Source organism: Gracilinanus agilis, chromosome 4 (genome assembly GCF_016433145.1).
Source record: "Gracilinanus agilis isolate LMUSP501 chromosome 4, AgileGrace, whole genome shotgun sequence".
NCBI lineage: Eukaryota > Metazoa > Chordata > Mammalia > Didelphimorphia > Didelphidae > Gracilinanus > Gracilinanus agilis.
In genome coordinates this window covers 315,375,598-315,391,341 of record NC_058133.1, presented here as the reverse complement: position 1 = coordinate 315,391,341, position 15,744 = coordinate 315,375,598, and the positions used below count along the sequence as shown (strand labels likewise).

General features: G+C 37.2%; 1 protein-coding gene across 4 annotated transcripts in view; it reads left to right on the top strand.

Annotated features, from left to right (window-relative positions):
• Positions 1 to 15,744, top strand: part of FILIP1 (filamin A interacting protein 1) — a 292,121-nt gene that overhangs the window by 189,972 nt on the left and 86,405 nt on the right. For all 4 annotated transcript variants that reach the window (XM_044676116.1, XM_044676115.1, XM_044676114.1 and 1 more), the window contains exons 3-4: positions 7,917 to 8,090; positions 13,417 to 13,595. In XM_044676116.1, coding sequence (XP_044532051.1) covers positions 7,917 to 8,090; positions 13,417 to 13,595 — 353 coding nt within the window. The remainder of the gene's footprint in view (positions 1 to 7,916; positions 8,091 to 13,416; positions 13,596 to 15,744) is intronic.

Genomic DNA, 15,744 nt, shown 5'->3' with positions numbered 1-15,744 from the left:
TCCCATTTCTAGACCTGGCTCTTAATCCACTGAGCCATTAAAGGAAGGTTTAATTAAACCCATTCATTTAATTAATTAACAAGTGTTTGTTAAATACTATGTGCCAGGTGTTCTACTAGATAATGGAGATACAAGGACAATTATGAAATGTTCCTACCTTTAAGGAATTTACAATCTTTCAAATGACAGCAATATGTTAGAAAGAGTTCTAGGTTTAGAAGTAGAACATCTATATTTGAATCCTAGATCTGTCCATTTCTCTCTATATGAAATTGGGTGTGAATATGCTTGCTTTGGTTTCTGTAAAATTGGGTAATTGGAGCAGATGATTTCCAAAGGACACTTTAGCTCAAAATTCTATTGTCCGAGATTCAAAATGAATTATTAAGAACAAATAGATGTATGGGAAGAGGAGTAAGAGAAGCAGAGAGGGAGATAGTATGGCTCTTGTCTTAAATGATGGTGTCAGAAACATCAGCTATACTCTTTTAAACTCAATCCTTGTTGCCCCTGCCAGAAACAGAATAACAGGCTGGATGACCCTAGTTTGGCCCACTTTGGTGGTTCTTACATCTTTAAAAAAATACACAAACAACAAAGTTACAAAACAAGTTGGAGAGGAATTCATCTAAATTAGTTGTGAACCAAAACAGCCTTGAAAGTCAGTTGTTAGTAAAAAGAAACCCATCATCTTATAAGACTTATCTGGCTGATGGCTCTATTAGTCCTGCCCATTCTTAGAATAACATAGCAGTGAGGCATCTATCTGATAGCCTGAAAAAGGTATGGGCATTTCGTTTAATGCCCACCTGTCCAGTCACTTGAAGATACAATCTAAATTCTGTTATGTTTGAAACTCAGAGAGTAACTAGTGGAAGAGGAATGTGGCTTTGCCTGGGCTCAGACATGGGAGTGGTATACTTTCTTCTTAATATCCCTCATTTTGAAGTCTTCCACCAGTGTTGATGTGGGGCCACACATCATTCTCTGAAATGCCACTCCCAGGATCTCTTCACCATGGCACTCCCACTTCCAATCCCATTCCATCCTCACGCCACTCCCCAACCATGAACTCTGTTCATATCCCTTCTACCTTCTATCTGAGCTCAATCTCTGCCAAGTGTTTTTGACCCAGGTTAAAACTTTTTTCCAGTTATTAGATCATTTAATCCTGAGCCAGTCAGCAGAGAACCTTAAATATCATATTCTGTATTATATGTTAGAATTACACATTGGAGAGACACTGTTGCAATTTCCTTGGCTCCCACTAAGTAACAAGTTCTTCTTCAGAATGTCACATAGAAGAATTGCGTCATAGAAATGATCCTTCCATGAAAGTTTCCTTTGACTGCCTAGGAAAAAATGTAACAAATCAGAATATATACTAGGTGGGAAAAATCTATAATCCTTTACTCCCCTGCGCTCAATTCAGTTTACTCAGAGGCTGGCACTAGTAGGTAGGTACTGGCAGACGGAGGGGAAGTGTGTGGTCATTCCAGCTCTAGCTCTGTTGGCAGATGTCACTACAAGGTGTTTGTAAGGAGTCTAAATAGAGAGTGAGACGAGAGTAAAAATAGAAATATATGTGTCTGATATTTAACTGTCTAAGCAACTTGGGTTTTCCTTCATCTTTTCGTGCTAAAATTGCAGATCTCTGTGGATGAGCCTATCCACTAGCCAGGAAGTAAAAATGTCTTTTTCTAAATACCGAAGGGTTTGAATGATGAAGATGAAACTTTTTCTTCCATTTGAATTATTTGTTTTTATTTCATTTGCAGGGAAATTCCCTATTATATTATATAGAGACAGTATGGTGTGATAGAAAGTTCCTAACAGAGCCAGCTAAGACCTAGTTTCAAGTCTTGTCTCAGTCAATTAATAGCTGTATGACCTAGAGCAAGTCGCTCAACCTTTTGGCATCTAAGGAAACTCTCTAAGACCATACATTGCAGAGCAAAGGCTGACCTGCTTTGGTGGTGTAACTACTGAAATTCTTAAAAAGGAGTATTTATTAAATTTTAAATAATTTTTTTATTAACTAGTCAAGACATTCTAATTATGGTTAAAGGACTCTTTCGAATTCTCCAAAGACTCTGGAAACTCCTGGCTCAGGTCCCTATATTCACTTTTGGGACCCAAGTATTCAACTCCTCTCTTGAACATCCCAACATTTCTAAATGGTAAATAGCTAATTAAGAAGTAGTCCATCAAACCATCAGCCCTTCCCCATACCAACAGGTGGGCAGGTGATGGTTGGAAAAGAATTATTGTAAAGCCTTCCTGTTAGCCAGAATCTGTAAAAGGAACACATTTCTAAGGATAAAGAGAATACAAAAATCATTTGGTGCCTAAGGTCCACAGAAAATTTTCTCTAATATATAGGAACTGATTTGGGTCCTTCTACTCTAGAGATGTGACATGAGAACTAATATAGTATGTAAAAAATAAATTCTCACTGTAGAAGTTTCCTCTGCAGTAGTTTCTGATACCAGTGAAATCATGGGTCTAATCCCTATCAGATGAGCTAGTTATTCTTTTTTGTTATAAGCCCAATTTCCATTGAAAGGTATATTATAGACAGATAGGTGGCACAGTGGATACGGTGCCAGGTCTGGAGTCAGAAAAACTCATCTTCCTGAGTTCAAACCTGGTCTTGGATACATACTAGCTATGTGACCCTGGGCAAGCCACTTAACACTGTTTGCTCAGTTTCCTCATCTGTAAAAATGTTATAGAGAAGGAAATGGCAAATAACTCCAGCATCTTTGCCAAAAAGAAACAACTCAACTCTAAGGGGGCCATGAAAAGTCAGACGTGACAGAAAAATGACTGAGGCATGAGCAGAATGAAAAATGATTTATAACACAGATATTAAATTTTCATTAGCCACCACAATCCCTTCTCATAGAGGGCAAAACATTCTATTTCTGCCTTTAAGTATTCTAAGAATATATGCCATCAACTATTTTAGGTGTAAAGACAAGTGTGGCATGATAGAAATAATTCTCACAAGGTCAACTCAAAGCCTTTTATAAATAAATGAAAGCTATTCTCCAAACATCAGTATCATTTTTTGTAAAACGAAGGGCCAGAGTTCATTGATTTCTTTTTTCTTTTTTTTTTTTTTAAACCCTTACCTTCCATCTTGGAGTCAACATTATGTATTGGCTCCAAGGCAGAAGAGTGGTAAGGGTAGGCAATGGGGGTCAAGTGACTTGCCCAGGGTCACACAGCTGGGAAGTGTCTGAGGTCAAATTTGAACCTAGAACCTCCCATCCCTGGGCCTGACTCTCAATCCACTGAGCTACCCAGCTGCCCCCAGCTCATTCATTTCTAATGGAAAGTTTAACAACCAGATAACACTGAGAGTCATTCAACTGTGGAGAACCTTAAAACTAGACCAGTGATGGGCAACCTTTTGAGCTTGGCGTGTCAAAATTCACCAAAAACCTGAGCATAACTCGGATGGTGTGTCTCTTTGAGAAAAAAAAAACACAATTTCATGATATTTATAGTTTAAATAACAAAAATGTATAATTATAATATATAACTGTATTTAATAAACTAAAATAGGTAAATTAATATAGGTAGAATTGTCATCTGTAGTGCACACAGTGTCTACACTACACTACAGCAAATGTTTCATCCTCGGCATGTGGTCCCATACTTCTCTGTATGTGGTCAAATGCTGCCACGTGTCATCAAAAATGACTATGTGTGTCAGTGCTGACATGCATGTCATAGGCTTGCCATCACCAAGCTAGACTGATGCGTTTGTATTCATCCTTAAGGCAATAGAGTGCTATTGAAGTCTAGAGCAAAGGATTGACAAGGTCAGACCTATTACTTAAGAAGATTATTTAGACATTTGTATGGAGGATAAATTGGACAGAGAAGAGACTGGATTACAATAGATTGGAATACAATTACAAAGGCTGTTATCAATACAAAGGCCAAAGGTCTAAGTCAGGGATGGTGAACCTTTTAGAGAGGTGGGAGCTATGAGAAATGTCCTCAGGTGCATTTGGAAGGTAGGGGAGTAACCCAGCCTCATGTCCCTCTGGCTTTCTAGTAATGAACTCTAGGGAACTTTGTGCTGAGATGACAGCACATGTGCCCATTCTGAGGGCTCTGAGTCCCGCCTCTGGCATTCTTGTCATAGGTTTGCCACCATAGATCTAGGTAAATAATAGTAAAATTAAGTACTATAAATTTGTTGTGGACTCAGCTCAGTTTCATGATTTTCTCCAGAAATACATAAATAGTGGGAGTAATCCAAGGCTGGAGCTCAGGAAAGCTTGAACATTAGTAGAATAAAAGGGCAAAGGACTTGATTGTAGAGGATATTGTAGAGTTGAATTGGGTCACTACAGGACTGAGGCAAGAAAAGGCAAAGAGTTTAACCAGTGCAGGGATGATGACTTGGAAAAGAAGTAAGGGATGGAGAGAGTGGAAATCATGGTGAGAATGAAGAACCAGCTTAAGGAATCATGAAGGCAGAGGGAAAGATGGAATGAAAAAAGATTGCGGAAATAGAATACTTGGGATGTCAAAATCAAGCTTATGACCTTCTCTATGTGTAAATGAGATAGACTTGAGGAGATATAGGAAAGAAGAAGCCCTCAGACAGGGTTTTGGGAATCACTTGTGATTGTTGTTGTTCAGTTATGTCTGACTCCTCATTTTCTCATGGACCATTGTAAAAGGAGGTTAAAAAATTATGGTTGGACTGAATATACAAGAGGGTGGTCACCAGGAATTGATTCAATTCTGAATGAAAGACTCAAGTTAGAATGACTTTTATGGTAGTTTATTTGCAAATAGGAATAGAGAGTGAAAGTAAGAAATTCACACACCAATGACATCCATGAGGTTTTCTTGGTAAAGATACCAGAATGGTTTGCCATTTCCTTCTGCAGTGGATTAAAGCAAACAGAGGTTAAGTGACATGCACAGGGTCACATAGCTAATGAATTGTCTGAGGTAGGATTTAAACTTTGGTCTTCCTGACTCCATGCCTAGTACTCTATCTATTAAGCCATTTAACTACCTCATGATTAGTTTATGGGAAATGAATTATGAAACAACAAAGAAGATTCAAAGGAGTGGTCACAGAAGTAGGAAGAGAAATAGGAAAATGATGTACCCAGGAAATCATTAAGAATTTATCCAGGATGAAGGAGGAGGTGGCCAGTAGTGTCAGAGGCTACAAAAACTGATAATGATGAATAAAAGTTTCCTGGATTTATTAAATATTAGTTAAAAGATCATTTTGTAATGCTTGAGAAGGTAGTTTCAGGAGAGTGGTGGGGTCAGTTCATAAGAGTTTAAGAATTAAAGTAGATGGTGATGAGAACTGAACAAGGAAGTACCATCAATAATGGTGGGTTGGGGAAGTTGGTCAAGGATACCACTAATCCCAGATAGAATGCAATTTCTGTCTACCTCCATCCCTGAGAAGATCTATTGCTAGGATTGGGGGAATTGGTGATAATGGAAGGTTGATATTGTAAGAAGAATGATGATTACTATTGTTCCTAATTAAATAGCATCTTAATGTTTGCACTATCTCATTATTATCAGTTATACCCTGAAGAAGTCTGACTCTCAGAGGCATTAAGGGACTTTTAAAAAAGTGCCTACTAACTGATCCAACCATACTGGATGGCAATTTGGATCTATGCTCAAAGGGCTGTAAAAGACTGCCTACCCTTTGATCCAGCCATACCATTGTTGGGCTTGTACCCCAAAGAGATCATAGATAAACAGACTTGCACGAAAATATGGCCTTATTTCAAATCATACACATTGATCTGATTCAACCATTTGGGGAAGCAATTTGGAAATATGTCCAAAGAGCTCTAAAACTGTGTATACCCTTTGACTCAGCAATACTGCTAGGAGGCCTGTATCCCAAAGAGATCCAAAAAAAAGAGAAAAGGACTTATTTGTACAAAAATATTTACAGAAGCTTTTTTGTGTGGTAGCAGGGAATTGGAAACTGAGGGAATGTCCATCAATTTAGCAATGGCTGATCAAGTTATGGTATATGATTGTAATGGAATACTATTTTACTATAAGAAATGATGAGCAAGAGGATTTTGGAAAAACCTGGGAAGATTTATATGAACTGATGCAAAGTAAAGTGAGGAAACCAGAAGAACATTATACCCAGTAACAGCAATATTTTTTTTTAATTTTTTTTAAACCCTTAACTTCTGTGTATTGACTTATAGGTGGAAGATTGGTAAGGGTAGGCAATGGGGGTCAAGTGACTTGCCCAGGGTCACACAGTTGGGAAGTGTCTGAGGCCAGATTTGAACCTAGGACCTCCTATCTCTAGGCCTGGCTCTCAATCCACTGAGCTACCCAGCTGCCCCCAACAGCAATATTTTTTGATGAACAAATGTGAATGACCTAGTTATTCTCAACAGTACAGTAATTCAAGATAAATCCAGAGTCTCATGATAAAAAATGCCAATTCAAGATAAAGAAATGATGGAGTCTGACTGCAGACCAAAACATGTTATATTTCTCTTTTTGTTTTCTTTGCTTTGACATGTGGAAAAAATGTTTTGCATGATTGCACATGTAAAATCTGTATCAGATTGTTTGCCATCTCAAGGAGGGAAGAGGTATGGGAGGAACTGAAGGATGGAGAAAATTTGTAACTCAAAATTTAAAAAAAAGGAATGTCAAATCACACTCATCACTATTGTGATCTTGGTCATGTCACCTAATCATCTCAGTTCCAATTTCCTTATTTGGAAAATGAGGAGGTTGGATCAGATATTCTCTGTAGCCCCTTCCAACTCTTCATTTATGATCTTATTCTTCCACCTCCAAAATTCAATGATTCTATAAGATGTATGCTATTAGCTATGCATAAAGAGAATGAGTATGGATGGTTCAAACCCATAAACCCAACAGGGAAAGCAAGGCAATATATTCACTAGTGACAGTGAGCTTACTATTGTTGGGTTTATATAAAATGATAGCTACATGGTAAAGCCCATAACAAAATGCTTAAAATAATATTTCAACTTTTTTCATGTTGGTATTAGTCACTATGGCATAAAATCTATATATGTTATGTTTTTCACAAACCGTCCAGTAAGAATCCAACAAAGTTTCTAAGAAGAAAGCCTGTAGATCTTGCCATTCTTCTTCAAGTTAGTTGAGTTTATAGATGATAAATGATTTCCTAAGGTCACTGGGGAATTCAGAGTGGAGAAAGTACAGAAGTGCCTCTGGATCTTTGTTGTGAGTATCTAGAAAATATATTGGAAAATGAATATATTTGAAGGGGGAAACTGAGACCAGATATATATATATATACATATATATGTATGTATATGGAAATTTTTTATAATATGTGAAATGTAACTAGTGTCCCTGAAGGAGTCATATTGTGGTAGCCCTATTCACTCTAGGAATTTTTCAGCTGCCATAAAAGTATGGTATATTGAACTGTTGTCCCTAATGTCTTGCTTATTTCCAGTCAGAGTCTCCAGCTACCCAATCAGGGCCATTGTCTTTCAGCTTTCAAATACTATAAATAGAAAACTATAACTTGTCCATTGACCTCAAAATATGCTAAAACTGGATAGTTGTGGGATTAGTCCCAACCTCTCCTTGATTTATCATCTTCCAGACAAAAGCAATTTCTGTGCAGTTTAATATTAGCACAAATCCTCTTACGCTTGGGCACTTCCTAGCAACCTGATGTAGAGTCTCTGCTTATTAATCTCCTTTTGGCAAACAGCTATCAAAATTCATGGTAAAATAAGACAGAAAGCAATGCTCAGTGCATTTCCCAGATACAATAGGGCTGATGTGACCAGCAGCATCCCTTTGGCAAATCTCTGTAATTCAGATCGCCACCTTGCTGACTTTACTCCTCTGTAATACTGCAGGCCAGGGAAGATGTGATCCACATGCTGAAGACAGAAAAAACCAAGCCTGAAGTTTTAGAGGCTCACTATGGATCTGCAGCACCTGAGAACGTCCTTCGAGTTCTTCACAGAGATGCCATCCTTGCCCAGGAAAAGTCCATAGGAGAAGATGTATATGAGAAACCAATTTCAGAGGTAATGATGATGATGATGGTGGTGGTGGTGGTGGTGGTGATTGCAGAGTCATCTGGGATGGGATCTGAGATGGGGTCATTTTCAAACTACTTTTCACAGATTTTGGTTTTAAAAAGTTAATTCTTTTTAAATTCTTAATTTAATTCCCTAGTAAAGAACTGAGTGGGAACATACATAGTGGCTAGACAGCTGGCTCCAGAGTCAGGAATAGTCTGGGTTCAGGTCACATACTGTCTGTGTGACCTCAAGCAAGTCATTCAGGCAGTTCTCCAAGACAATTAGAATGAGAACATGTGCTAATTTGAATTGGTAGAATGAGTTCCTAACCAGAAGCTGCCTACTCTGATGAAAACAGGTCAGGTTAAAAAAAAAAAAAAGAAAAAGAAAAATGTAAGGTTAAGGTAACATTATTTTTGGAAGATAAAACCCAGTTGTATTATAAGTATTTGAAGAAGTATTTCAAAACGATCATCTTCTTCCTCTCTCCACCTTCCATGAGATTATTACATCTGAGCTAAAACACTTTGTTTTATGCATTCTGTTCCTCTCCTAAGCAGGTGATGATGGGGATGAAAATAGAATGCTAAGTGTTGGACGGTTTTTAGTGTTGAGTTTACTTGGCTGTCATCAAATTGGCAGGCAAACATTTTAATGAGCTTTATCATTTGGGTAGGTGGTTACAAAGATTCTAAGTGAATGCTCTTTTTGGAGTTTCAGTCATTATTAGAATCTGATTATGAGTTGCTAAAATAAGATGAAACCTCCATGAGTAAAACCAATTCCAGGGGGCAGTTGGGTAGCTCAGTGGATTGAGAGCCAGGCCTAGAGACGGGAGGTCCTAGTCAAATCTGACCTCAGACACTTCCTAGCTGTGTGACCCTGGGCAAGTCACTTGACCCCCATTGCCTACCCTTACCACTCTTCTGCCTTGGAGCCAATACACAGTATTGACTCCAAGATGGAAGGTAAGGGTTTAAAAAAACAAATAAACAATTCCAAAGCCTTTACCTTGAAAAGAGATGTCTTGGGATTTTTATCCATTATTTCCAATAGAATTATGTTAGGAGACATTTTTCTTGATGGTAAGCTCTTATGATGAACTTTATTTTTATTTATTTATTTTAAACCCTTACCTTCTATCTTATAGTCAATACTGAATATTGGTTCCAAGGCAGAAGAGTAGTAAGGGCTAGGCAATGGGGGTTAAGTGACTTGCCTAGGGTCACACAGCTATTATGATGAACTTATAAAAAAACTTTTTTAAGCCCTTACCTTCTATCTTAGAATTAATACTAAATATTGGTTCCAAGGCAAAAGAGCACTAAGGGTAAGGCAATGTGTTATATGACTTATCCAGGGTTACTTAGCTTGAAAATTTCTAAGGTCAAATTTGAACCCAAGACCTCCCATCTCTAGGCTTGGCTCTTTATCCACTAAGTCATCTAGCTATCTCTCTCTCTCTTTTTTTTTTTTAAACCCTTACCTTCTATCTTATAGTCAATACTGAATATTGGTTCCAAGGCAGAAGAGTAGTAAGGGCTAGGCAATGGGGGTTAAGTGACTTGCCCAGGGTCACACAGCTGGGAAGTGTCTGAGGCCAGATTTGAACCCAGGACCCCCTCCCCATCTCTAGGCCTGGCTCTCAATCCACTGAGCTACTCAGCTGTCCCCCTAGCTATCTCTCTTATGATGAACTTTAGAGCAGAATAATAGAGTGAAGCATTAAGTGACCAAGTCAAAGAGATTTCTCAGATGTTAAGTTAGTGAGGGGAAAAGAGAAATATATATATACTTTTTGTTCAAACCTCTGATTTAATCAAAACAGGGAATTGCTATTAAGAAAACTCCCTGGATCATCATACATCCGGCATCTTCTTTGCAGATTGTATTATATTCTTAGGAACATTGCTAGAGATGACATGCCAAAAGGTCATAAGTTTCCAGTGCAAACTAGAACTCAAGTCTTCCTGACCTGAGGACAATGTTCTACCCCCATGCTGCCTCTTATAAGAGATATAAGAAATCAAAAGTAGGCTATAGCTTACTCCCTTAATTTTGAGCTGCTTTCCAGGCTGTCAATATGACAGTTATGAAAAAAAAAAAAGAATTGCTCTAGAAGGTCTTCATAACATAACAATGGGCAGATAATCACATAATTTCTAATTTCTAAAGTGAAGAAATATATGTAAAATCTATATTAGATTGCTAAAAGTCTCAGAGATGGAAAGAAGGAAAGAAGGAAAGAATTTGGAACTCAAAATTTTTAAAAATGTTTAAAAATGTTTTTACATGTATTTGGGGAAAAAGAAAATATTATTTAAAAAATAAAGTGAAGAAATAAGTGTTTGGCTCTAATTGTGTTTTTTACAAAGAATAAGTTTTTTACTTATTTCCAACACTGAAACATCTGAATAGATATACAATTTCCAAGGATACCATGGACTAACCTAAATTATAGCCATCATGAAAAAGTGGTTTTAAAAAAATTATACTTCAAAAATTCTTCTTAGTGAATCTTATAAAATGATTGTTGGTTATATACAGTAGATATTATGTGACATCCTTTTAGTACAAAAAGTCAGAGAATCACGAAAATGTTCATCTTTAAAGGAACTGGTCCTGACCTTCAGATAAGGCCACACTTGATTTATCCCAGAAGAAGACTGAGTCTCTCCTACATTTTTTTTTTTAAACCCTTACCTTCCGTCTTGGAGTCAATACTGTGTATTGGCTCCAAGGCAGAAGAGTGGTATGGATAGGCAATGGGGGTCAAGTGACTTGCCCAGGGTCACACAGCTGGGAAGTGGCTGAGGCCGAGTTTGAACCTAGGACCTCCTGTCTCTAGGCCTGACTCTCATTCCACTGAGCTACCCAGCTGCCCCCTCTCTCCTACTTTTAAAAGGAACTCTACAAGTGATATTCCATAGCCCCCTTAATAGCCCTTCCTAACAATCCTAAGCCAAAGAAAACTCTTTCATATATAAACTGAATCTCTCATGTAAAAACAGCATGGTAGCCTATGGCAGAGTATAATCAATGGGGAAGTTACTTGAACTCTTTTGAGTCTCAACTTCCCCATCTATAAAACGAAGGTGACCTCACCTCTGCATTCTCTACCTTAAAAGGGTGTTATGAGGATCAAAGTAGATCTTTTTATAAAATGTGTTATAAATACAAAAGGGTTTTATAAACACAAGTTATATTGCATCTTATTTCCTTTTCTTTTTCTAGGCAACTTTGTCTTATAAAACATTATTATTATTTTTTTAACCCTTACCTTCCACCCTTAGAATCAATGCTTTGTATTGGTTCTAAGGCAGAAGAATGGTAAGGACTAGGCAATGGAGGTTAAGTGACTTTACCAGTCACACAGCTGGGAAGTGTCTGAGTCCAGATTTGAACCCAGGACCTCCCATCTCTAGGCCTGGCTCTCAATCCACTGAGCTACTCAGCTGCCCCCTTTTTATTATTATTTAAATTTTTTTTTTTATTTTACTAAATGCCAGCAGCCATCTTAACAATGAATCTTCTGCTAGATAGATGGTTAAATTTTTAGATGAGAAAATTAGGCCTGAGTGTTTTGTCCAGGTCATTAAGGAACCAAAATGTAAAATATACAGGAATGTTGTAGGATTCTTGGCTTTCAGAACTACTCCGATATCCCCCAATATGTTGAAAGACAGTATAAATTTTATTTTTTTTATTTAAAAAAATTTTTTTTAACCCTTAACTTCTGTGTATTGGCTCCTTGGTGGAAGAGTATTAAGGGTGGGCAATGGGGGTCAGGTGACTTGCCCAGGGTCACACAGCTGGGAAGTGTCTGAGGCCAGATTTAAACCTAGGACCTCCCATCTCTAGACCTGGCTCTCAATCCACTGAGCTACCCAGCTGCCCTCACAGTATAAATTTTAAAGAGGGATTAAGAGACAGTCTTTTTGAGGAAGTTTCTTATATATGGAATGACTCTTGATTATGGAGAGCTCCTAGTTTGATGGTCCTTTTATCACTCTAAAAATTATTCAGCTGTCAAAAAAAAAAAGTTAGAGTATATTAGGCCTTGACTGCTAAATATCTTGCTCATTTCCAGTCACTGTCTAAAGCGGCACACCTATGGTTACCCAAAGTTGTCTCTGATCAGTTGTCTCTAGGAGATGTCAGTGGAACTTTGGATAGGAAATATCAGAGAAGTAGGAGCAATATCTTTTGTAATCAAACAAGAAAGTATATGAAATATCCCAGAGAAATTGTTCATCAAGAGTTAGACTATTGTGGGAGAAACCTAGCTTCTTTCACACTGTAGGTGCAATGGATAGAGCACTGGACCTGGAGTCAGGAAGACACAAGTTCAAATCCAGATCTGGTTCTATATCCACTGGGCCATCTCACTGCCCCATTGTTAGATTTTTGAGACAAGTTCTGAAGCCCCTACTGTTGTTAAAATGGGTCAAAGGATAAACACCTTCTGGATGAGATTGATCCTTTTCTAAGGACCAAGGTTCCTTTGAAATTCTTTGTATTAAGTGTATATAGAAGTAGATAGGCCCTTAAGAAAGGATTTTGATGATGTGGACTACTTTCTAGAGAGAACCTATGTGAATTCCCTCTCTATCAGAGATCAAGAGGGATGTTGTCTTTAGCATTACTTGGCATAATGACTTTGCCCTAATCAATAAGTCCAGTGATGGGCAAACTATGGCCCGCAGGCCAGATATGGCCCCCTGAAATGTTCTATCAGGCTGTGCCACATTATTCCTAATCTGACAAATACGAGTAGGATACAATACAATGAAAATTCAAAAGAGTTGCCTTAGAAACAGACTGACATGAGTATTTCCTTTCCTTTGTCCCTCTCTTTAAAAAGTTTGCCCCTCACTAAATAAGTCAATGGAAGAGTTTCTTTTCCCAACATTTAAGAATCAAGAACTATTATTCCTCCAAATAAGGAAAGATTCATATGGTTTTTACTCTGCTTTCCATTGTGTGATGCTGTGAAGAGTCAGGTTTGAAGATAGAGGGTTTGAGTCTTGACTCTCTGCCACTTACTACTTGTGTAAACTTGGAAAGTCTTAATCAATACACTTCTCAGTTTCCTTATTTGTAAGATGAGGAGTGTGGACTAGAGAACTACTACTGTTGCCCAGTCTTGCTTTAAATCCATAAACTTATAAATCCAATAGAGATGGAATAAATGATGATATAGGAAAGGATAAATGAAAATTCCTGAGCTTGCTTTTTCTTGACTTAATTATTAGTGGAATACAAAGCATTTTAAATGGCATGCAAATGCAAAGAAATATTGAAATCTTCCACTCTTTTGCTTACCCAGTTGGACAGACTTGAAGAAAAACAAAGAGAAACCTATCGACGCATGTTGGAACAGCTCCTATTGGCAGAGAAGTGCCATCGGCGCACTGTTTATGAGCTAGAAAATGAGAAGCACAAGCATACAGATTACATGAACAAAAGCGATGACTTCACCAATCTCCTGGAACAGGAACGTGAAAGGTAATCCCCTTCCCAACAATGAGTTTGACAGTTGGATCCATTCTCGGACTCTGAAGAGCTTGGCAACCCTAGTTTTTGAATGTTAGTCTTAGTTTTTTTAATGACACTTTTACCTATGGTTCCTTCTATATAATGACACCCTGGACACCTCTCCAAGTGATGCTTGCAGTTATAGAATATAAGTGTAAGCTACTGCCTCTGCTGGGAAAGCAGAAGCCCATCTCAGTAATGATTATGTATGTACATATGGATAGAAAATACTATACTACTATATACTATCCACAAAGAAAGATAAATAAAATCATATGGGTAGAGAAAAAGGACCTTTGGAGCCATCAATTTGGATTTGAGAAGCCATCCCTCTGCATTTTAAAGACCTCTGAATTTATTACATACTATTTCTAATAATATCCTATTTTCCTTTCTCTGTATGAACATCTAGTGAGTGAAAGCAACATTTTTAATTTACCTGGGAATTGATACTTTGAAAACTTTAGAAGGATCTTATTGCTATTGCTTGATTGGATAGATAGTATTTGGCTTTCACTCAACTATTCTTTTATTTTAAAAAATTTTAATAACATATTTCCACTTAGATTTTCCAAAGTCACATAGTCCATATTGTCTCCCTCCTTTCTTCCCTCCTCTCTCCCAGAGCTGACAAGCAATTCAATCTGGGTCATACATGTATTATCATATAAAACACATTTCCATATTATTCATTTTTGTAAGCAAATCATCATATAGAACCAAAACCTCAAAACATATATCCAAATAAACAAGTGATAAATCACATTCTTTGATCTGCTTTCTGACTCCAACAGTTCTTCCTGTAGAGGTTTATAAATAGCATTATTGGTTATAAGTCCCTCAGAATTATCCTGGATCATTGTATTGCTGTTAGGAGCAAATTCCATCACATTTGATTGCTCCATAATTGTAGTTACTGTGTATAATGTTCTCCTGGTTCTGGTTATTTCATTTTGCATCAAGAACTCAGCAGTTCTTGACTTTTATTCCCATCATAAGAGGGTATTCTCAAAGAAGTAGTGAAGATTTCCATCTTTACTTCCTTTGAAGCAACTATCTATAATGTGAAAACTCTCATTTTTCTTTCCTTCTCTTTAAAAAAAAAAAAAGTCCTTTCCTTCTATCTTAGACCCAAGACAGTGTATTGGTTCCAAGGCAGAAGAGAATAAGGGTTAGCGCAGTGGATGTTAAGTGACTTATACAGGATCACACAGTTAGGAAGTACCTGTGGCCAGATTTGTGGCCAGGACCTCCCATCTTTAAGCCTGGCTCTCAATCAACTGAGCCACCTAGTTGCTCCCCAAACTTTCATTTTTCTACACTAGGGTTTCTTACTTTTTATTTTTGCATGTGTTAACATTCTGATGAATACTTCTCAGAATACTTTTTTTTTAAAAAGTTAATTAAAAAATTAAAGTAAAATACAAAGGATTATAAAAGAAACCATTTATATTGAAATAAATTGAAATAAGTTCTCAATATATAAAATAAATTTATGACAATATATCTAGCAGAACATCTAATAACTAAAGTCTTTTTGAAGTAGTGATATAAATTTTGAGTTATTTGTAACAATTGTAATGTGTTAGGGAAATATCTGGGATTTCTATTAATGACAAATACACAGTGATTGCTTGCCTACATGCATTATTGAAGGTAAATTTTACTTAGAGGTTAGTGAAAGCAAATGTGTAATTTTTTTCCCAATCTATGTTCATGGACCCCCTAAAATCTACCAAATAGACCTGAAATTAAGAACCTCTGCTTTTTGCTTTCTTACTACTTTTAGGATTTGTTTTTATACTCTTTCCATCTCCTTTATTCTTCCTTTGTCAAACGAGATGCTTGCGCAGTTATTAAACTGAATCTGCTTATGTGTTTGAAGCTTTAGAAGTGGAAAGCTACTAGGGATGGGCTATATCTATCTTAATTTTATGAGTTCTTTGAGTAACAGAACTCTGATATGTCCATGAGTCTCCTTAAAAGAAAAAAATTATCAAAAGAAAGCAAACCAAAGTTTTAGATAAATTCAAATAGTTTCCTCCTTCTCCTCCTCTTCCTCTTCTTATGCCACCACTGGAAGTGAGAAACATGCTGAATTTAGAGTCCAAAGTTCTGG